We start from the raw sequence: 22,536 nt of genomic DNA on the forward strand, positions 1-22,536 counted from the left end.
GAAAATCTCTCCTCAGGTACAATGAACTCCTTATCTTTGGTGCTTTGCTTTAAAAAAAAAATCTAATTTATAGCAAACTGATCCTGGATTTCTTGGGAGTTTTTTTTTTTCCAGTCTTAAAATGGGATACAATGGGTGTTGGAGTTCCCAGGAATCTGGGACCATCAGGCCATGTTTTATTAAGCTCTTAATTATTTTCTTCCCTGTAATTTTTGCCAAAATCCAAACCATGGAAGGGAGGGTGTGCAGGGAAGCCACAAGTCTGATCCCTGGGGATTTCCCTCTCACCTTCCCATTCCCAATGGAGCTCCAAAGGGTTTTTCACTGGAATCAGGGTCGGAGCCATGGTGGGAAAAGGCCTTTATTTTACATTTTTTTGCTTAGTATGAAGCTCAGTGCGGGTTAGAGCCACGTTTCCTGTGGGAACAGGGGTGAGAGGGTGCAACCTGGAGCTGGGATCACCCTGGAGAGGGGATCAATCTGGAGATCAGCCAGGGAATTTGGCCAGAATGGAAAGAGTTGGAATGTGGCCACAGAGATGAAGCTCGGAATTGCCAAAGCAAAGAGTGTCTGCCATGGGTATCCCACGAGTGTCCCATGTCACCCTTCTGGTAGCACTCCAGGCTTTGTTCTAGTGCCACCAAGGAGCTTCAGGATGGGGACAGGGCTGGCAGGGCCACCAAGGAAGGCACAGGAGTGGCAGGGCCACCAAGATAAGGCACAGGAGTGGCAGGGCCACCAAGTTGGGCACAGGCCTGTCACTTCCAGGGGATGCAGGGACAGCTCTGCCTTCCCCATCCCTGTGTTCCCAGCTTCCCTACTGGGACCCCAGGGCACTCCCCCAGTTCCTGCAGGTTCCTCAGGTTAGCACCAGGCAGCAGAAAGGTCTAAATTAGAGTCGTTAATTCCTAACGAGGCACCTGGGCTTCCCAAAAAAGCGCGGAGCAGGAGCTGGGGATGAGCAGGGATCCCCTCAGTGGCTGCCCTGGCGCAGCTCCAGGAAGAGCCGGTGCAGCCGTTCCGTCACAGCCACCTGGGAATGGGGACAAGAGGGGTCAGGGAGCAGATCCATGGTGGCTTTGCTCAGGCCACCAAATCCAGTGGCACTCCCAGGTGCGTGGCTGTGGGATGTGGGAAGTGCTGGGCGTACCGGGTAGGACTGCGGCTCATGGAGCTGGCGGTGAGCGGGGCTGAGCAGGCTGAGGGACACCTGGGCGTGGGTCCTCACCTCAGGCAGGCTGGGCAGGGGCTCACACACCTGGAAAGGATGGAGATCCATGTGGGAAGATCCATGCAGGAAGCCACCACCCAGCACCAATCCCAACGAGCCACAGCATCCAGGCTGGCACCAGAGTTGTTGGCACATCTCAGAAGCCACCATCGCCCTTGATCCATCCCCCAGCGTGGAAGAGGAGACCTCCCAGGAGATGGGAGCAGCCCTGACCTGGCCATCCCTGAAGTAGGTGCGATGGAGGGGCTCCACAGTGCTGGGAATGACCTTGGTGGTCTCCTCAAGCCGCCCCAGGACACGGATCCCCAGCTCCTGCCCCGCGCTGGGTGACGGCTCCTCTTCCAGGGCCATGAGGTCCATGAAGGGGTGACCTGCCAGGAGGACATCAGGGAGAGAGTTATGGAGCAGGAGATTCCCCCAGGACTCCAGAAAGGGTCTCCAGACTCACCAGCAGCATCATAGAGCCGATAGATCGCCTTCATCCCCGGGATTGTCATCTTCTCCTCATCCTCTGTGAGCTTCAGGCACGGGGAGCCATTGACCTCCACCAGCTGTGGGAGAAGGGAAGGGAACCTGTGACCCTTACGGGGAGGCCACTGATGTGAATCAGCTGAAAAAAAATGACAATTAAAAAATCCTAAAACCACCCCAAAGTTGGGCATTCTGCCTCCTCCAGCCTGTGGAGAACTTGGGACTTCTAGAGGGCAAAGAACTGGCCATGACCCAACGCTGGCACCTGGAACTTCCCTGTGTGCTGGGCTGATCCCACAGTGTGGGCAGCAGGAAAAGGAGAATTCTGAGCATGGAGCAGGCTGGACCACCTGGCTCAGTGGGGGCTAGGATATTTGGGATCCAGGCTGCCACCTGTACCTTGTAGACACAGCCCAGGGATGGCTGCAGGGGACACGTCACCAGGTTGGTCCCGATGCCGATCATGTCGATCTCGCTCCCCTGAGGCAGCAGAGAAGACAGAGATCATCAACATCCCAGCCCTGCCAGCACCAGGGACAGCCCAGGTGACATCCCAGCCACGCCAGAACCATCCAAGTGACATCCCAGCTGGGCCAGCAGGTTCCTCACCTCCCTCCTGAATTCCTCCAGGCTCTGCTCGCTGATGTCGTTGCTGACAGCGATGGGGATGGTCCCAAACCAGGGCACCTGGAAGCTGGAAGGAGCAGGATTTGGGAGGATGCATGGATCTACCCACACCACCCAGAGCCATGAGGGCTCCCAAATCCTGGCAGAATGAGGAGCTGGGTGCAGGTGAGGATGAGAGGGATCAGTGACATCCATCCATCCCAGAGCTGGAGTGGGACTCACTGAGCTCCGCAGGCTCGGAACACTTCCCGGATTTCCTTGGATTGCTGAGCCAGGTCCCCGCTGTCCAGGCGCACTCCGATGGCCTGGTATCCCAGCTGGTGCAGAGCCAAGGCCACGGCACAGAAATTGGGCAAACCACTCCTGGCATAGGTAAAGAAAGCATTAATGACAAGTGGGATGTAGATCCAGGATGGATCCAGCAGCGTTTCCAAGCCCTGTGCCAGCCAACATTCCTACTTGAAGGCCACCAACGAGGAGGGACATCCATCCCCTGTGCCATGGTCCTCACCTCCTGACACAATAGGTGTCCAGCAATCCCTGGAAGTCACAGGGGAAGGTCACAGCGTAGGACACGAAGGCGGCCAGCTCGCCCTGGTTGGCCTTGCTGGGAGGGGTCTGGAGCAGCTCACAGACCCGCTGCAGCCAGGACACGGCCAGGCCTGCGAGATCCACGGGATCTCCTCCGGCCCGAGGTGGCAGCTCCTGCCAGGGGAACGTGGGATTTGCACAGCCTGCGGCATTAGCCAAGGTGCCAGGATTGTGGGAACAGGTGGAGTGTTCCATTCCCCACCCATCATCCCACTCTAATCCCTGTCTGCATTCCCATGCCCATCCCTATCTCATCCCACATCCCATTCCCTACCCCTATCCACATTCTCATCCCCACCACATCCCTATTCCATCTCCTCCCATCCCTAACTCTGTACAAACCTCATCCCACTTCCCTCTGCCCATCCCTATCCCCATCCTAATCATACCCATTTCCCATCTTCATTCACATCCCATCCCTACCCCCATTCAATCCCTACCCCATGCAATTCCCAACCCTATCCCATCTCAACCCATTCCCATCTCTGTTCCTATCCCTCTCTATATCCCTACCCTCATGAAATCCCTATCCCATCTCCATCCCACCCTCACCTGCACCCTCATCCCTATCCCCATCCTCACCCCCATCCAATATTCATCCCATCCCTATCCAGTATTCATCCCCATTCCCATCCAATCTCATCCCCATCCAATATTCATCCCCATTCCTACCCCACCCCATCCCCATCCTATTCCCGATTCCCATTCCATCTCCATCCCCCTCCAATATTCATCCCCATTTCCATCCCATCCCCTCCTCATTCCCATCCTATTCCCCATCCCCATCCAATATTCATCCCTGTTCCCAAGCCATCCCATTCCCATTCCATTCCCCAGTCCAATCCCATCCCATTCTATCTCATCCCCAATCTCATTCCCATTCCATCCCATTATCCCACCCCACCCCATCTCCGTCCCATTCCCATTCCAATCCATCCCCATCCCATTCCCCATTCCCATTTCCCAATTCCCAATCCCCATTCCCATCCCATCCCAGGCACCGCTCACCCGTGGCTGCACCTCCTCCAGGCACCGGAAGGACATGACGAAGGAATGGGCGATGGTGCCGCGCACGGGAATTCCGTAGAGTTTTCCCGCCAGGATGTTGCTGGTGGAGTCGAAGCCTGCGAGGAGGGACGGGGGGGACATGCAGGTGACGGCAGGGCCGCGGTGGCACCGGGCGCCGCAGGGTGGGACTCACCCCCGATGTAGGAATATTTGGATGCCGACAGGGCTCCGTCCGGCCCCTGCGCGCGGCGCAGCCCCATCTCCATCAGCTTCGTGTCCGGGCCGGCGAGGAGGCGGAATCTGGCAGCGTTGGTGGCCACCAGGCTGGGGGGACAAAAGGGGACAGGTGACACAGAGCCAGCACAGCCAAGGAGAAGGGGCTCTAGGACCCTCCCTGCTTGGACAAGGCAGGGATCACCGTGGGACTCTGGACAGGGATGTGGAGTTGACTACAGGGACCTTGGGGGACAGGGAAACTCTTCAAGGAATCACAGGGTCCTCTCAGGAAAGCCTTTAGGAAAACTTGTCGGGGACACTCTCCAGAAGTTAGATTCAACTGGCAGAATTCCAGCAGGTAAATTTCAGTAGGGGACTTGTGGGGTCATGGTACCCTCAAGACTGGAGTCCCTGACCTCACGTCTCCCTCTGGATTAGGGGGTGCTGGACTCCCTTCCCTGCCCCTCTCCATCTTCCAGGGGCTTTGGGATCATCCCCATCCCAAAATACCTGGCGTAGCTGACCAGGCACAGCAAGGTGGTCTCCAGCAGCTGCACCACCAGGAGCGGCCCCTTCACCTGCAGGAACGGCACCTGTGGGAACAGTGGTGACATCCTGGTCCCTCTGGAGCAGGGAGGAGCTGGGAAAGGCAGGAATGGGGGTCCAGGGGATCCCAGAGTCAAGGAAAAGGGAAGGCCTGGGCCTGGGAGAGGTGGGATGGTCAGGAAGGGGGTTGCAGGGAAGGAAAAAGGTGGTACAAGGAGAAGGTGGTGAAGGAAAAAGGGGGTACAAAGGGATCCCACTGCCAGGGAAAGGGGTGCAGGGGGATCCTATTGCCCAGGAATGAGGGTCCAAATTGTCCCTGTGCCCAGGAAAGGGGTTCCAGAGGTTCCCTGTGTGAAGGAAAAAGGGGGACATAGGGTGGGGACACTCAGGATGACCAGGATGGGGGTTCAAGGGTCCATGGTGTTGAGGAAAGGGGTGGGGGGGGACAACTGGGTATTGGGAAGGTGGGAATGGAGATCCAGGGGCTCCCAGGGTCAGGGAAAAGGGTGGATGCTGGGAAAAGCAGGACTGGCGTTCCAGGGGCTCCCAGGGTCAGGGAAAAGGGTAAGTCTGGGAGCTGGGATAGTCAGGAAAGAAGATAGAGAGAGGTCCCACCCTGGGAAAGATGACAGAGCCCTCGGGAATGGCGGTGACGGTCACCTCGGAGGCGTCCAGGGTGGCCAGGTACTCAAAGAAGGCGTCGTCTGTGGTGCTGGGCAGGACAGAGCGCAGGTACGCGACATCTGCGGGGACAGTGCGGTGACAACAGGGACATGGGGACATGGGGGAGGGCACCGAGCCTCCCACACACAGGTGGGTGACAACACCCCCAGCACGGAGCAAGACAGCAGGGTGGCCCAAGTCCCTTCTCAGGGACATCTCTGGAGGGTGTCCCAGTGTCCCCCCAAGTTTCCCTGAGGGCTCTTTGTGTCCACCCCTGCCCTGTGTCCCCAAAGTCCCTCTGAGAGATGTCCCTGTCCCTTTATGGGTTGTCCTGATTCCCCTGAAGTCCCCCAGGAGAGTTCCCCTGTCCCCCAAGTCCCTCTCATATGCTGTCCCTCTCCTCCACCGCAGGTCCCAGTCCCCCAGCTCCCTCTGAGAGATGTCCGTGTCCCCTTCAAGGGATTCCCCTGTCCTCCCCAAGTCCCCCTGGGGGGTTCCCATCCTCGGATCACTCTGAGAGACCTCTCTGTCCCCCTTAAATCCCCCTGAAATGTCCCCAGATACCCCTGGATGCTGTCCCACCCCTTACACGTCCCCTTGAGTTGTTCCCCCGGGGGGAATTTCCCCCCTTTTCCCCGCGTCCCTCCCACCGCTCCCTGCTGTTACTTCCTCACCCTCTACCCTGTGCCCTGTAGTTGTTCCAAAGTTTCCATGGGAAGGTTCCCTTCCCCCCACAACTCTTCTCCCGTCTCTTCCTCATCCTCTCCCTCCTGGAGCTGCTCCCCTATCCCTCCAAGTCCCACCGGGACGGTCCCCCCTTGTCCCCCTCTCCTGTCCCCGCTGTCCCCACGCACCGGCAGCGGAGAAGCGGAAGGCTCGGAGCGCCCGCAGCCCCTCGGCCAGGCCGGCCCCGAGCGCGAAGGAGCCGCGGAAGGGCGGGCGGCGGAAGAAGAGCTCGGCGGCGGCCGGGACGCGGTGTCTGCCGGCCCGCCAGTGCCCGTAGGCCATGGACACCTGGTACAGGTCCGCCAGCGGCGCCATGGCGGGGCGGGGACACGGGGACAGGGGAGGGGACACGGGGAGGGACGGGGAAATAAGAGGAAGCACGCGGGGATGGGGACACGGGGCAGCAGGGATGGACAAGGGGGATGGACGAGCACAAGGGGGACACGGGACAGGGCTGGTGACACAACTAGACGCGCACAGTGGACACGGGGTGCAGGGATGGCAGCACACAGGGGACACGGGACAAGAATAGCAGGGTGACACCGGCATGGCGACAGGCGCAGGACACTGGGCACAGCGATGGTGGCACACAGGGATGGTGACAGGACAGAAATGGGACACAGAAGGCACACGTGGCACCAGCTGTGGCAGCACCGGGACCAGCAGGGACTCAGGACGGCAGCACAAGGGACAAGTGGCACTCCCAGCACTGCGCTGAGGGTGGCAGGAGCCTGCGAGGGACACGTGTCACCTATCCAGTGACTGGCCCCACTAGGACAAGGGACAGCCCTGCAGCACAATCCCGTGTCCCTTGGTGGCCCCAGACCTTGGACTCTGGCACTGGGACAGACCTCGTGTTCCCCGAGTCAGGAATGTCACCTGCCCCCTCACCAGGGCAAACTCAGGAATGGCACCTGTGCTACACTTAACTCAAGTGACCTGGGCAGGGTGTCAGTGGGAAAATCCATCCCAAAACAAAAATTCCTGGGTTATTCGTCCCGGGTTTTTTGTAGACAATGACTGGGGTCTCTAAATCTTGGGAAAGGTGACTGGAAAAACCCTGAGACCTTCATTCCAGCCCCAAAATTCAGGTCCATGTCTTGAGCCCTTTCCTTCCATGAAGAATGGAGAAATCATGGAATGGTTTAGGTTGGAAGACTTCAAATCTCTCTTATCATTCCAATCCCCTGCAATAGGCAGGGACACCTTCCACGAGCCCAAGTTGCTCAAATATCCCAACATCTCCTCCCAAATCCCCCTGGAGAAGCTGCACACCCCAGGGAAAAACCCAGGCCCCAACGTGCACTCCCAATGTTCATCTTTATTAATTCCGGGTTCGGAGGACGGGGATACAGTTTATCCTTCTAAATCTTGTTAAAAGCAGCAATATCCACGCTCTGCACCTGGAAGGGGACAAAAGCTGAAGTCAGCCAGGAATTCCCAGGAAAACACACCCTGAGTTAACCCCCTCCCGTGGGTTCCAGGCCCTTCCCACATCCCATTCCAACACTTACATAGTCCTCAAACTTGGTGATCTCCTCCTCCAGGATGTCAGTTCCGACTTTCTCATCCTCTACCACGCACTGGATTTGGAGTTTCTTGATTCCATATCCGACTGGGACCAGTTTGGAGGCTCCCCACACCAGCCCGTCCATGTGGATGGACCGGACGCACTCCTCCATCTTGGCCATGTCGGTCTCGTCGTCCCACTGGAAAAGTGGGAATTGGGAGGTTTTAGTGTTTTCCAGCAGCTCCAAGGGCTATCCAGAGGGTGACACCTCTGGGAATGTCACAACTGATCCAAAGTGCCCTTTCTTGGCTGGGGAAGGCTCCAGAAGACCTTGGAGCCACTTCCAATGCCTCAAGGAGATCCAAGAGAGCTGGAGAGTGACTTTGGACAAAGACGGAAGGACAGGACAAGGGGGAATGGTTTTAAACTGGAATAGGGTGAGATTAGATGGGATACTGGGAAGAAATTCCTCCTTGGGAGGCTGGTGAGGCCCTGGAATAGAATTCCCAGAGAAGCTGTGGCTGCCCCATCCCTGGAAGTGTCCAAGGCCAGACTGGAACAACTTGGGATAGAGGAAAGTGTCCCTGCCTATGGAATGAGATGGGATTTAAGGTCCCATCCATCCAAACCCCACTCTAGGCTTCTACAACAACAAATCCCACCTTTCCCACAGTTCCCACTACCATCCACACGGATGACAGAGGATTCCCAGCCTCACTCCTGAGCTCCCAAATTCCAAAAGCCTTCACTCACCGGCTTCACATCCAGCAGGATGGAAGACTTGGCAATGAGTCCCGGCTTCTTGGCCTTCTTCTCCGCGTACTGCCGGAGCCGCTCTTCCCGAACTTTGGCAGCTTCCTGGTCTTCCTCCTCATCATCACTCCCAAAAAGGTCAATGTCATCATCCTCATCATCCTCAGCAGCAGCTGGCTCAGCTTTCTTGGCTGGGAGCTCCACTTTTTTGGAGGGAACGCTGAACGGTTCCACTTTCTTCACCGGATCAGTTTTTTTAAGGGGAAAAAACGAGGGAAAAGATTAACCTGGAGTTGGAGCAGAGCAGCCAAAGAAAAGCTCAGGAATGGGAATCTCCACTGCTCAGGACACTGAACAATCCTCATGCTGTGGGATTTGATTTATATAGATTTATGAAAACAGGATGCTTTGATAAATCCCTATGATTTATCCATATAGATCCACATGGATCTTTGGTTATAATTCCTAGAGAAAAATCCCAGCATTTTTCCAAGGCACACCTGGGTTGGAGGAACAGGTGAGGGCTGGTGGGAAGTTGAGGATTTCTCCAGAGCGTTCAGGCGGCTTTCCAGCTTGAAAATGGCCATCTGGAGGTCAGCAACAACTGGAAAAAGGAGGGAAAAATAAGAAAAATTATCTTAAATTCCCAGTTGCACGTCAGATCTCCAGCCAGGACAAGGAATTCTCCCACTCACCACTGCGGAGGTTTTGGTTTTCCACTTCCAGGTGGGAAATTCGGGACAGGAGCTCATTCTGGTCACCAGCAGCTCCAGGGGAGCTAGTGCTTGCACTCTGCAACAAGGAAAACCTGGATGAAATTGAGTTGTTTCCCCTCCTCCCAAAAAATCCATGAAGCAAAGCAGAGTCGTGTCTTCAGGGAGGGAGGAAGTTCAGGAGCTGAACTAAGACCAAGGATATTTTCTCTAAATTAGGAAAGAAACTAATGGAGCAGCTCTATAAAATGACATAGACTAAATCCCAAGGAATTCCAGCTGGCGCCAAGAAGCAAAGGATAAAATCACTTTTCCCACTCTCAGACCCCAAAATGCCACTAAAATCAAATAAAATTTTATATAAATTTCACACCAAGCCCCTTAAAAATCTTGGAGTCCCTTGGTCTCCTCTCCCAACCCACTGAGGGACAGGAATGACCTGCCTAAGGTAACACTGGGAAAGCTGGAAAGATCCCAGGAATTCTACACTCCCACCTTCCCCAGCCCAGCCTTTAACTCCTAACAATTACACTCTGCTTTAGCAATCCTGAGGGAATAATTATTCCAACTCTGGTTCCAAATGGATTTTTTGACAGAAAAAAAAAAAAAGCTTTATTTTTTTTTAATGTTAAGGAGGTTCTTTATCCATCAATTTCAGGCAGCAGAGGGAAAGAAAATAACAGGATTTGCCCTTGAATTGTCATTTGTAAGTGAAAACAAGAGAGAATAATTTATTCTCTTTTATTCCAATGTGTAATCTCAGCAGTCACAGAAGATGGAAAGCGGGAAAAGCAGGGATAAGATGAAGAATATGAGGCACAAGGAAAGGTCTGAATCATGGAATGGATTTGGGCTGGAAGGGATCATCCAGACCAACACATTCCACTACCCCAGGCTGCTCCAAGCCCTGTCCAACCTGGCCTTGGACACTTCCAGGGATGAAGCTGGGAAACATCAAAAGGGCAGGAAAAAAATTCCATCTCCGCTGCCTCAGCTGCAGATTCAGGCTCAGGAAGGTGAGTGCAGATCCCTGGACACGGAGCTGGGACAACTCCCTGCTGTCACATCCCATTATCCAGGTTTATCCCAGTGCCAAAGGACAAACCCTGAGGAAGGAGAACTTTCTCCATCCTCCTCCCACAAAATCTTCTCCCTTTTTTCCACGGGGCTCACTTACAGCGGAGCGTCCCGACTGTTTCTTGGGACGGGCACAAGGAGCTTCCTTGCTCCGAGCAGGCGTCTTCTGCTGCTGCAGGATGGGGAAAAAGTTTGGGAAGATGGGAAAAGGCTTTGAAATTCCAGAGGGAGCTCGAGTGCAGGGAAGAGCCGCATGCAAGGGGAAGTTACAGAGCGGTGGGAAACAGCCTTGCACTGCACGCAAACATTCCCCCAGGAGTTCTGGGATCTTCTCCACAAACACCTTGGTGTCTGCAGGGAGCTCATGCAGCACTGTGGGCTCATCACACCATGCCAGCCCTGATGCTTCAAGGATAAAAATCATGGAATTACAGAGGTGGGAAAATCTCTCTGAGCCCCATGGAGGCCAGCAGTTCTCCCAAGGCCACCATTGAGCGCGTCCCCAAGCACCACATCCACAGGGATGTTAAATCCCTCCAGGGATGGGGATTCCACCTCTGTGCCAGGGCTGGACAGCCCTTTCCATGAGGAATTTTACTAATATTCCAGCTAAGTTTCCCTTCAGGTGGTTTCCTCTCATCCTGTCCCTCATTCCTTAGTACTAGATCCTGATTCCCACTTGAGAATCCCATCAGGGATCTATGAAGTGAGAAGATTCCCCCTGAACCTCATTTTTTTTTTTTTCCAGGCTGAGCCTTCCCAGCTCCCACAGCTGCTCCTGATGCTCCAGACCCTTCCCAATCCATTCCTTTCCCTGGAAACATTTCAGCCCCTCAATGTCTTTCTTGTAATGAGGGCCCAAAACTGATCCCACGATTGGAGGTGCCCCAGCAGTGCCAGCACAGGGAGAGGAGATTTCTCTTCCCTGTCAATAATAATTCCTAAAAAAAAAAAAAAAGAAAAAAAAAAGAAAAAAAAAAAAAAAAGAGGGAAGAGAACGGGAAGAGCAAGGGATACCTGTCTCAAGCTGAAGCAATCAAGAGATCTTAACTGGAACCCATAAGGCAATGCAAGAGACACAACCATGTCCCAAATCCTCAAAAACTACAGAAAAATTGCCTTTATGAGACTGTGGGATCTTCCCTGAGGACACTGCAAGCTTTGGAAATGTGGACAGCACACCTCCATTATAGCACAGAAAGAAAACCATTCCCTCTTCCAACTTCCAGCTCCACACAAGCATCCCTGAAATTTTTTCAGGGATAAGAATTCAAAATTCCAAAGGTGGGGAGTTCCACAGCATCACTTCCCTCCCTTCCTGTGCACTCTTGTATAAAATCCTTTATTATCCTCAAATCCTTTATTTTTAAGCCTTAATTTTTGTGCTGAACCCACCTTAAAGCTGCAGCCTGTCTCAAATATTCTGGATAGCTGAAGTGCTTGGAAAAGCTGGAATTGTACATAAAATAATTATCCAAATAAATCAAATCCCTGATTTGTTATGAATTATGAAGGCTACAAAACAGGACTTTGACTGAATAACTTGGGATATTAAACATCTGTTATTCCCTGAAGTTTGAATCACTAAAATACATTTTAAATATCAGAGACAATAAAATTTTTCCTCATGTTCAGGTGGAATGTCTTGTTCTACTTCCCTGCTTTTCCTCATAATCAAGGAACTCCAGACTCATCATATTCCAAGTGCTCATTCCAATATTTTATGACACATTTAATCCCAGTCTGAAATTCTCAGCAGAAAGGCACTAAACTCCCATTTTCCCAACTTTTCACAGCCAACTCTTCCCTTGCCACATCCTAAGACCCCTGACAATAACTCTGGAAGAAGCAAAGACAAAAATCCTGGGATTTTTGTTCTTCCTGCTTTTCTCTGGATCACATGGTGTAAATTTGGGATTTGGGAATGGAAGGAATAAGTTTAGGAATGTTCTAAAGTCCAGGCTGGTTATCCTAGATTCATTATGATCCTTTAGGGATATTCCAACTATTTTTCAGCCATGTGGAAGATCCAACCCCTTTCCCAGGAACAAAAAATATCCAGCAGAGGAATTTTTTACATCCAGCACTAACCCCCAAAAACATCTCCAAACAATTCATATCCCAAAATTCCTGTACTGGCTTTGGGCTGTTGCTTTACCAGTTCCCTGTTACAGCACCTGGATGATCCAAACTTGTGGGATTCTCTCCCAAAAAAGCTCTTTAACAGGAGTCAGGAAAGAAATTCCTCATCTTTGGCAAAACACTCTGGAAGATGAGGATGAGCAGCACTTCCAGGTAATTTGGATTTAGATTCCCTGCCCCTTGCCCAATTCCAAAAGTTCTTCCCAAAGGAATTTTTGACCCTGTTTGAGATGGGGGCCTCCTTTATCCATAATTTTTTTTTAAATATGAGCCAGTTGAGGAAAATTATTCTTAAAGTTGTTGGCTGAAATCCTGATTCCTTATATTAATCCCAAATATCTGGCTCCTTTCTGCTGGTGTAAGGAGGAGTAGGGGGAATTCCTTGTTATTCCCAGATACTGGGCTGGTAAACATTCCAACAGAGAATTATGAGGCCAAATAATGGATGGATTCCTTTGGGAGTTCCACTGCAGAGGCAGGGAATCAAGAAACCTGGGCTGTATTCCATGGATTTTCCCTTCCCACAAAACCACTCATTAGTATTTTAACTTTTTACAAAATTGAAGATTTTTTTAATGCTCTTTTGTGCACTCAGCACAAAAACACCTCCACAAAGCACATTCCTGAGCTCCTCCAGGATGCTCCAGCCTCAGAGCTTGTAGCCAAGCTGAATTCCCTGGATGCAGCAGATGGAAAATATCTTTTTTGTTTGTTTTTTTTCCACATCCCCTAAACTGGAAGCGGAACGGGGAAGAGAAGGTGGCAGCCCAGTGTATCCCAAAAAAGAGCCACACACTCAGCGAGTTGGAACCTGTTAAGACCCATGGGAACATCCCACCAGGAAAAAAAAAATTAAAAAAAAAGAAAAGGAAGGAAAAGCCCAATTCAGGGAATTCTTTTAACCCAAATTAAGTTTTGGCAGCGCTGCCGGCGAGCAGCGCGTGGGGAGGGGGCGGAGCTGGTGGCACACGGCGCTGCACACCTTGGTCTTCTCCTCTAATTTCCAACCAAGAAGCCAAATGATCTATGGGGTTAGAATTCCATTAAAAAAAAATAAAAATAAAAATATGGGATGCAGGCAGCCAGCTGGTGAGAGCTTGGGTACTCACTCCGGCCAGCGATTTCTGGATATTCTCCCTGGCTCTGGCAATGTCGCGGAGGATCGTGCTGGCTCCGTTCTCCTGCAAACAGCGCAGAAAGAACCAAGAGTTTCTTTTTAAAAAAAAAATATTAAAACATTGGGGGGAAAAAAAATTCATCAGGGAAGTTAAAAAAAAAAAAAAAAGAACAATGAAAGGAAGGAGGAGCGAGGGAATTGGGAATTCTCCTTTCCATGATTCAGCGATTTTTGCCATAAGGATTGGGGCTAAATCAGGCAATCCCTGGTCACGTGTTCGGAAGGATCATCCAGTCAAAGAGCTTTTAAATTCCCTATGATTACCCTGAGAAGTTTGGGAAGCTGCCAGAGGGTTGCAGTGACTCCAGAGCTCCTTAAAAACCCAGCCTCTGGCAGGATTTTTCCATAATATTACCTGAGTTCAGGCAGGAAGTGACAACCCTGACTCTGCTCTATCCAGAGGTGGGACCCACAACACCAGGATTTTTTTTCTCTGCTGCCATGCCTTAGCCTGGATTCCAAGACTCCCTCCCAGGAAATTCCATGATCTGCTCACTCCTTGCCCTTCCCAGACTGCAACCCCCACCAGCAAGATCCAAGATGTGAAATTTCCCACAAACCCCCAAATCCTGAGTTAAACAGAAAATAAAGGAGAAACAGCCTGGACACATCCAGGTGGGCCCCACTTCCTGCTGCTTCCAAGGAGGTTTTAAGGATATTTTTCCACAGGGGAAGTGGCTGATAAATTCCTGCAGGATCTCCCAGGCCAACCTCCTACACGGGAAGCTCCTAATGTGCCTTGAAATAGTTGAACTGTTCCAAGAGGTTTTCACTCCAAAACCTACTTCCAGCATTCCTCCAAAGTTCCCATTTTTTTTTTATTCCTGATCTCCCAGGTGCTGTGCCAGCACCTAGGCCAGGATGGGCAGCAGGAATAGCTGGAATGTGCCTAAAAGTTATAATTTCAGCAAAAAGCTTCCCACTCATCACTTGGAAAGAGGCACTGAACACTCAGCATTCCAAAGGCACAAGCAGTTAGGAGCAGGAAGAGGTTAGGAAGGCTCTGAACCTTGAAACAGGAATAATTTTGGGATAACATTGAGGTTGGAAATATTTCAGCTCAGCAGGATCATGCTTCCCCCATCCACCTTCCCCTCCCCAACTCACCGGTACCACAAACAGGCTCTTCCACTGGAACACCTGCAATACTTCCAGGAGTACAAAGAGAGGGATAAAAAAAAAGTCCCCACCCCCTAAATTTTTGGAGTTGTGGTGCCTCTGTTTAAACTTTAGGTTTGTATTCCCTTGGAATATCCCAAAGGACTGCTCCAAAATAGAAGCAAAGCAGCATTTTCCCTGGATGAAGGGGGACAGGGATGCTCTTTGCTGATAAAATTAAGGATTTTGGAGCCCAAATTGTGCCCTCACAGATCCCAGTAGCCTGGAAAAGTTAAGGAGAACTGCTGGAAGCTGGGACTGGTTCACCTCATCTTCCAGTTCCTTGGGATCAAATCCATCAGATTCCACAGAAAATGGGGGGGTTGGGGGGAAAAAAAACTCCAATATGGGTCATAAACAGCTTAGAGAGCTCCAGGGAAACTTGGGGGGAAAAAGACAGCACCAAGAGCAGAAATCCCACAAAAATCCAGGTGGACCATGTCCTTTGACTTACTCTGGAATTCCTGGGATTGGGAATTACCTGCTGGCGGGAGGGGGCACCCATGGGGCCGTTCATCTGCTCGTAGAACCTTCGCTCGGCGTCGTCGTATTTGTACTTCTCAAACCAGACCTTGTCGTGCAGGAAGTAATCCACAGCCATTTTCCTGGGAAAAGGAGGGGGGAAAACATCCACAAAAAGTGAATTCCTGCAAGGATTGAAGGTTAACAGCTCATCAGGAGCTGTTTCTGTGCCTGCAAGCTCGGCTTGGCTGCGGATTTAAGTACCCAGGATCCTCTTAAAAAAGCAGGACAGATTAATCACCCACCTGGCCTGACCTGGGCATGGAGTGGGGATGGGATGAAATCAGATGATCCAGACTTTTATTCCACAAAAAAAACCTCAAAACCCCAGGATTTTCTAGTTCATGCAAAGGAAAATGTCTTGTGTAGGAGAATAAAAAGGGAATTGAAATAATGGATTAGGTTGGAAAAGTGAATAAAGATCATTTAGTTCCAACCCCCTGCCATGGGACACCTTCCACTATCCCAGGTTGCTCCAAGCCTCATTCAACTTTTCCCTGGATACTTCAAGGGATGGGGCATCCACAAGTTCTCTGGGAAATCTTTATTAAAAAATCAGCAGCACTTGGAAGGGGCACTGGCACTACATGGGAAAACAGCACAAAGCACCCCAAATCCTGCTGGGCAACGGGGGATTTTTATGGAGCAGCTTCCAAAGGTGGGTTAAATTCTTAATTTGAAAGGAAACAGAGCCCTTGAAAAAGAGGGAAAGCCCTGAATTCCAGCAAGAGACAGGAAAAGAGGCAGCAGAAGTTTGAGGAGGTGGAGAGCAGCACAAGGAAACCACAACTGGAGCAGGCTCCACAAAGCCTCTCCTTGCCATCCTAAATCCCAGTTTTCCACAAAACACATCCATGGAAGCCAGAGATGATTTTCCTGGAATCAAATCCCTTATCTACCCACTCGGAAAAGACCAGAGGCCACCAGACACAGGAGCTGCAGCAAAACCACTGTCCACAACCAAATCTCCAGGACCTGCTGGAATTCCAACCAGGATCACTCGCAGAAAATCCCAAATACAGATCAATTTATCCCATATTCTTACAGAGACACAAGGATTTTCCCAAATATCCAGCTATGACCAACTAAAGAGGACATGATCCCAAACAGGATCAGGTGAAAGGTATTTGACCCCTAAATCCTAAAAGCTTTCCCCCAAATCTCCACAAAACTCATGGATCAGAAGTGCCAGAAATAAGGATGGATGCTCCAAGAGTCTTTTTTCCCAGGAATATCCATCTCTACCTGCAAACATCCAAGAGCATTCCAAAAATTAACATACTGGATATAAATTCCTTCAAAAAAAAACAAACTACAGCACATGCTCCCAACCAGTGTGGTTCCCTACATTGTATTCCAGACATTTCCAAACCTTCTTCAAGTTGGATCCTGGTTATGACGCTGATTTTTATATGGAATGAGAGGATGGAAAGGATGATGGTGTTGTAATCCATGCAAAAATGGGGATACTGAGCTCACTTCCCAGCCCTGCCTTTCAACCTCTAGCTTCACAGCCTTTATACACCAGAATTCCAGAGAAGAGGAATTCCTTGAAGGATTTTCCCCCCTGCTTCCTTCCCACTGGGATCATCTCCAAGTCCACCCAGTCTTCTCCACATGCAAATTCCTTCTGGCTCAATCCCGACCCAGCCTTTTTTTTTTTTTTTTTTTTTTGCATGGGCGTTACCCCCAAAACTTCTCCTGCTTCATTTCCGGAGCGGGAATGCTTGGAGCAGCTGGATGGGAGAGATTTTCAGCAGCAGATTCCTGGATCCCTGTTTTCTCCGCTGCTCTGTCTGCTTCCAGGGCGAAATATCGGGATTCAGCCCTGTCGTAGGTCACCTTATTCAGCCACACGGACTCGCTGTCCTTGTGCAGGAAAAAGCAGGTGGGATTTTCCTTGGGAATATCGGGAAGCTGAGGGTTGGTGGCGGCGATTCCCGTTTGTTTCCCATGGTTGTGGTTCTTGGATGCTTCCAAGCAGCTGCGTTGCTGCTGTTGGGTTTGATCCGAGGGGTGCCCGTCCAACATCTTCTCGTAAAATTTCTTCTCGGCATCATCGTAGAGAGGCTTTTCCAGCCACACCTCGGATGCCAGAGCTTCCCAGTTGGAAATCTGCGGCTTCCCATTGACCGTCTGCTGGTCGGAGCTGGGCAAACTGGGAATGGAGGCCACGGGAGGGTTGGGAATGTCGGGAGCCAAACCTGGCGTGGCAGGAGTGGGCAAGGCCGTGCCATAGCCCTCGTCCGGTGTTCCCAGCCTGGAATTCGCACACACGGATGGGATGGCCAGGACGTTGGGAGGGAGGAAAAATTGGGATTTTTCCATGAACGCCCTCTCAGCCTTATCGAAGTCAAACTTGTTGATCCAAACCCCTTGGACAACGTGGTGACAGGCGGCCAGGTTCCCGTGGGAACACGCCGGGAGCATCCTTGCCTTGGGAATATCATGGCTGGATTTTGACCTGGCCACAGCAGGAGATTCCTGAGCCATTTTTCCAGTCTCAGGTGATTCCCAGTTCTGGGAATCTGCTAATTTTTTCCTGTAGGCATTCTCAGCACGGTCATACAACGGCTTGTCAAACCACACGTGCTCTGCCGACATTCCCGCCAGGATCGCCTCCAGCTTGGAATCCTGAGTTTTGGGTTTCGGGGACCGCTTCCGTTTCCGCTGTTTTTTGCCATTCCTGGATTTTTTCGGGTCCCCCTTGAGATCTCCCTCGATGGAATCCTCGTGGCAGATCCCATTGATGGCCTCGGGCTCCGGCGCTTCCTGCTCCGGCGTTTCCCGCTCGGCTTCGTCGTTCCGGTGTTTTTCCAGCCAAACCTTGTCCACGGAGCAGGGATTTTTCCGTGTCCTCATCTTCCCGAAAAAAACGGGCAGCATGGAGAGATAAGCACAACAAATGTAGTGGCAGCAGAGCAAAGCAAAGGCATGCAGGAGATGTTTTTTATCTGTTAATATTCTCCAGAAAAAAACGCAAATATTCCATTTTTTTCTCCCTTTTGGGATAAGTTTGAACTCCAAGGAATTCAATGTGGCCAGAATATTCCTGCCATTAATTACCCCCATTATTTGAAATTTTAAGGCAATAGGTAAAAAAAACCCCATAGGATTTTGCTCATATCCTCAGGAATTACAGGATATTATTCCAAGCTAGTCATTATTTTTTACTTATTCCCAATTAGGTAAAATATTGGGAAAACTGGCTCCAATTTTTGAGTTTTTGGAGGTTGTTGTTTACTCCTAGTTGGTTTTTCCAACTAAAAGGCAGCTGAAAAACTGGGATTTAATTTTGGGATAAAATCCAAGTTATTGGTAAATTAAACTTGTCCAGCAGCTCAAAATCTCGTTATTAATTAAATAATTAATATAAATTGGTTTGTGGGAGGTGGTCAAATAAAACTCCCAGACAGGGAAAGGTCTTTAATTCCAAGAATTCCTGGAAGATTTTGGAAGCCTCAAGTCCAAGGCTTAACTTTAGCTTTCAATTTCATCTTCAATTTTAGTTTTAAATTTAATTTCAAATTTAAAATTCACTGCTCTTAATTTAAATTTTGATTTAAAATTTATTGCTTCCAATTTAAAATTTACACAAACGTTTTTTCCAGATCTTGCATATTTTCATTTAAATTTATATATTAATAAATTAATCTTTTGCCTTTAAGCATTTAAATTTATAGATTTTAAAATATTAATTATATTCCAAATGGACAAATTATTAGGAACGGTAAAAGGAGACTTTTTTTTTCCTGGAGTTGGGAAACTTTATTCAACTAAAAATGCTTAAAAATTGAGTTTTCACTTTAGAATTGATAGAAAAAAAATTCAAAATTAAAGTTTGTTTTGAATTTTTAAATTTACTCTCTGTATTTTCTCTTTTATGGAGCAATAAATTCTTGTTAGGACATTTATGTAGAAATAAATTTAACACAGTAAATAAACAATAATGAGTAAAATAATAAAAAATGGTGGGATTTTGCCCAAAAAGATCGTGAATTTTTAAAAATTAAATTAAAAATTTCACTTTTTAAAAAGTGAATTAAAAAATCAGTTTTTTCCTCATTATTTAATTTACTTTAAGTTATTTTGCTCCAGTTTTTAAGCAGCTCCAAGCCCTTGAACTGCAGCCCTTGTGGATAAGGTGAATTATGGAGTGGGAATTCCATAACAAGGAACTCCCAGGAGATTTCCTCCAAGAGACAGAACTGAAATGAATTTTTAAAACTCTTTAAAATTAATTATTTCCTAGAAACTCTGCAGTAATTTGTCTAATAAACATCCCATCAGTGCTGACATTCCCAGATTTTCCAGAATTCCCAAAAAACCACACAACTATTAGAAGGTACTTACTTTTTTTGCTCCTAGGACAGCATTAAATAAAAACAGGATAAAATTAGAGAAAGTTTCCAATTCCTATGGATCCAGCAGCTCCTTAGACAAATTAATTAATAATTAATGGATTAATTAACATACTTAATGACATTTGGAGCTGATGAACCTTCCAGAACTCCATGAAGTTTGTGAACCAACACCACAGAAAACAAGTTTATTTTCATTTTAATAACAAGGAAAGGAACATTATTGTGATGTTATCCAAAAGAATTTTCCCATCCAGGCAGCCTCAGAATTCCCAGTTTTGGTATGTGTTGATAGAATTCAGGATCCCAATTTTTGGGTGATCCCAAACCTTCCTGTAGCACCTTTTTGCTTCCATGAGCAGCCAAACCTTATGTTCAGTCCTGAAAAAAACCCCAAATTTCCAAGGAAATAAAGCTTCTAAACAAGGAAAAATTGGGGAAAAAATAATTTCTCTTCTGTGTCCATCAATTTTCCTGAAAGAACCTGGGAAAAAGGGATTTTAATCACACAAACCATCACCTTTCAACATTTTCCACCCAAAATTGCCACTTTTACCTCCTCAAACACAAAGTTTCAGGATTAAAAACCACACACTGGCATTGGGAATGTTCTCCACTGGGAAAAGTCACAGACCAGAAATTCAGGATGAGTTCAAGGACCATCAGGGAAATCAAAATATTAACACTTGCATGCAATATTTTATTCATTTAAAACTAGCTGTTCTGCTGGTTTCATTCCCTAAAAGTGGCTCTTTCCAAATTCCTGCTGGTTTCATTCCCTAAAATTGGTTCTTCCCTGAGTCACACCCTTGTCATCACCTTTGCTTTGAGACAAAACTCCCCATTCCATGAAAATACCACAATTCCCATCCTTGACCACCTACAAACACAACTTTCTGCTCCAAGCTGAAAATTCCTCATGAGATGTAAGCACGGATATGGGAAATCAGCAGCAGGGAAAGGCTGTCAGGAGAGACAGGGAAAAAAAAAAGAGTTGGGAATTAACAGCTCAGGTGAGGAAAAATCCTACCTGAAGGTCAGGGAGAAATGGGACACACCTGGAAAAGGAAAGAATTACAGTAAAACAGCTCAGGAAAGGGAATTTCTCATCCCTAAGGATTGTGATCATCAGGATCCCAATCAATTCCAAATCATCGGTGACCTGGATGCGACAGAACAAATCCATATGGGATTTCTGGGAACGCCGATGCAGCAGCCTCAGCAAGTTTAGTTAGGGATGTAATCCCTCAAAAACCCCATGGAGCACAACAGCAGGCTCTGCCCGTTCCCAAAATAGCTTGGAAATGGATCCCTCCCTCCTGAGATCAAAAAAAACCAGGGAGAGGACAAACCCCACCAAGGTGATGGAAATTCGGGAACAACAGCACAAGGAAAAGAGGGACAGGTGAGATAAGCAGAGCCCAGGTGCACCTAGAGCTGATTTTCCAGGTTTCCCAGCTCCAGGATAAGTTTGGAAAGGCAGCCAAGGGGGCTGGGATATGGGCTGGATCAGCTGCTCCGTGCCAGGACACGGCAGCAGCTCCAGTTTCCCTTTGCAGCAAGTGACTGGACAAAAAATCCCAGGAATGGGGCAAGGAGCAGATCCTCAAGGCACCTGGAGATGTGTGGGATCCCTAAATTCCCTTCCCTATCTGGGCAGGAATAACATTTATCTCTTTCTCTCCCCACACCCAATCCAGACTTATAGAAGTGAGGCTTTAATACATCAGGAATATAACAAAAAACCAGGGAATATGTCCTCACAATCTGTGGAAAACCACCCCTTACCTGTAAGAGAATTCCAAAATCCTGGGAAAGGAAAAGGACCACAAAGACACAGAGAATCCTAAAATCCTCCCTTCCCTGTGTCTAGCAAGGGGAAAGGGATCTCCCAGATAATGAAAGGATCTCCCATATCCTCTTTTTTGGGATGTGAGGGTAGGAGAAACCCCACTGGGAATATAGAGAGGGTTTCCCCTTTCCATGCCCCTTTCCAGGGCTTCTAAGGGAAAAGGAACGTGGAACACTGAGAGTGGGGAGTGTCACTACAATATTCCCTTGGGATTTTAAGTGGGGGAAGTAATCCCAAGAAACAAGGGCATCCCCAAACATTTTCCTTCAGAACTCTTAGGGACTGTCATGACCCCCTTTCCAGACCTACTAAGGGAAAAGGGACCGAAAACATAGGGAAAGAGGGGTCACCCCAGCATTCCCTGGGATTTTAAGCATGGAAAAGTTATCCTAGAAACCAACAGCATCCCAAATCCTCTCCCTCAGGACTCTGGGGGAACAGAATGGACCCTAAAGACAATGGGAGAATCCTCCCAAACTCCCGTTTCTGAGGATTTAACAGGAGAAGAGACCCCCTACATGTAAGGAAGGAACCCCAAAACTCTCCACTTTCCACCAATGTGAGGGAAGGAGCCTCATTCCCTATGAGGGGACCCCCAAATCCCTCTTTCCACAGGAGAACTGCCCTAAAGAGAATAAAAGGGGCACTCACAACCTCATTCTCGGGGATTCTGAGATGATAAAGGAACCTTACACACCCTGAAGGGCCCCCTGAGCACCTTCCTCCCAAATACCATGAGGGGCCGACCCACCTCCCGCCCTAAGGGGATAAAGGACGCTCTGGAGACGCCCGAAACCCCCATTACCGAGGCTCAGGGAGAGGGATAAAGGACCTTAAGTGGGTTAAGTGGGGATATAAGGATTCCGGGGGGCTGCAAGGGGCTGGAAACCAGGACTCACCGGCAGCGCTAACCCCTCAAGGCCCCGCCGCTCCCTTCGGCCGCCGCCGGGAAAGAGAAGGGCAGCGCGCGCCGCGCGGAGGGTTATGGGGGAGGCGCGTACCACACGTGGCGCGCGGGGGGGTGACGAAGGGGCTGCGCTGTGGGGAGATAACGTGTAGCACGCACAGCACGGGACCTGTCCCCCCCACACTAAAAGGGACATGTGGAACATCACGGGAAGGGTAGAAGCGGGATGCGCGAACCACCCCCCCCGTAACTATCAGGATGGGCTGCCCCCTCTTTTCCTTGCCA

General features: G+C 49.5%; 2 protein-coding genes across 5 annotated transcripts; both read right to left on the minus strand.

Moving 5' to 3' along the window:
- Positions 1-343: 343 nt before the first annotated feature.
- On the minus strand, positions 344-6,406 carry NAPRT (nicotinate phosphoribosyltransferase). 2 transcript variants are annotated; one of them, XM_033062510.1, is made up of 13 exons: positions 6,208-6,406; positions 5,351-5,433; positions 4,655-4,737; positions 4,122-4,252; positions 3,929-4,044; positions 2,841-3,034; positions 2,552-2,692; positions 2,312-2,396; positions 2,102-2,182; positions 1,680-1,782; positions 1,445-1,602; positions 1,151-1,258; positions 344-1,033 (listed from the first exon to the last, which is right to left on the minus strand). In XM_033062510.1, the coding sequence occupies exons 1-13, from the start codon at positions 6,392-6,394 to the stop codon at positions 974-976; spliced, it is 1,530 nt and encodes a 509-aa protein (XP_032918401.1). In that variant the 5' UTR covers positions 6,395-6,406; the 3' UTR covers positions 344-973. The 2 variants fall into 2 exon arrangements, with proteins under 2 accessions (XP_032918401.1, XP_032918391.1); XM_033062500.2 differs by having other exon boundaries at positions 5,306-5,433.
- A 974-nt stretch (positions 6,407-7,380) lies between these two features.
- On the minus strand, positions 7,381-22,341 carry EEF1D (eukaryotic translation elongation factor 1 delta). 3 transcript variants are annotated; one of them, XM_033062451.1, is made up of 11 exons: positions 22,244-22,341; positions 19,485-19,495; positions 16,819-17,993; positions 15,091-15,214; positions 13,384-13,455; positions 10,233-10,304; positions 9,038-9,134; positions 8,843-8,946; positions 8,343-8,579; positions 7,594-7,788; positions 7,381-7,482 (listed from the first exon to the last, which is right to left on the minus strand). In XM_033062451.1, the coding sequence occupies exons 3-11, from the start codon at positions 17,991-17,993 to the stop codon at positions 7,444-7,446; spliced, it is 2,115 nt and encodes a 704-aa protein (XP_032918342.1). In that variant the 5' UTR covers positions 19,485-19,495; positions 22,244-22,341; the 3' UTR covers positions 7,381-7,443. The 3 variants fall into 3 exon arrangements, with proteins under 3 accessions (XP_032918342.1, XP_032918351.1, XP_032918360.1); XM_033062460.1 differs by lacking the exon at positions 10,233-10,304 and having other exon boundaries at positions 22,244-22,340; XM_033062469.2 differs by lacking the exons at positions 10,233-10,304; positions 13,384-13,455.
- Positions 22,342-22,536: the final 195 nt, after the last annotated feature.

The sequence above is a fragment of the Catharus ustulatus genome, chromosome 1 (assembly GCF_009819885.2).
Source record: "Catharus ustulatus isolate bCatUst1 chromosome 1, bCatUst1.pri.v2, whole genome shotgun sequence".
In the NCBI taxonomy this organism is placed as follows: Eukaryota; Metazoa; Chordata; class Aves; order Passeriformes; family Turdidae; genus Catharus; species Catharus ustulatus.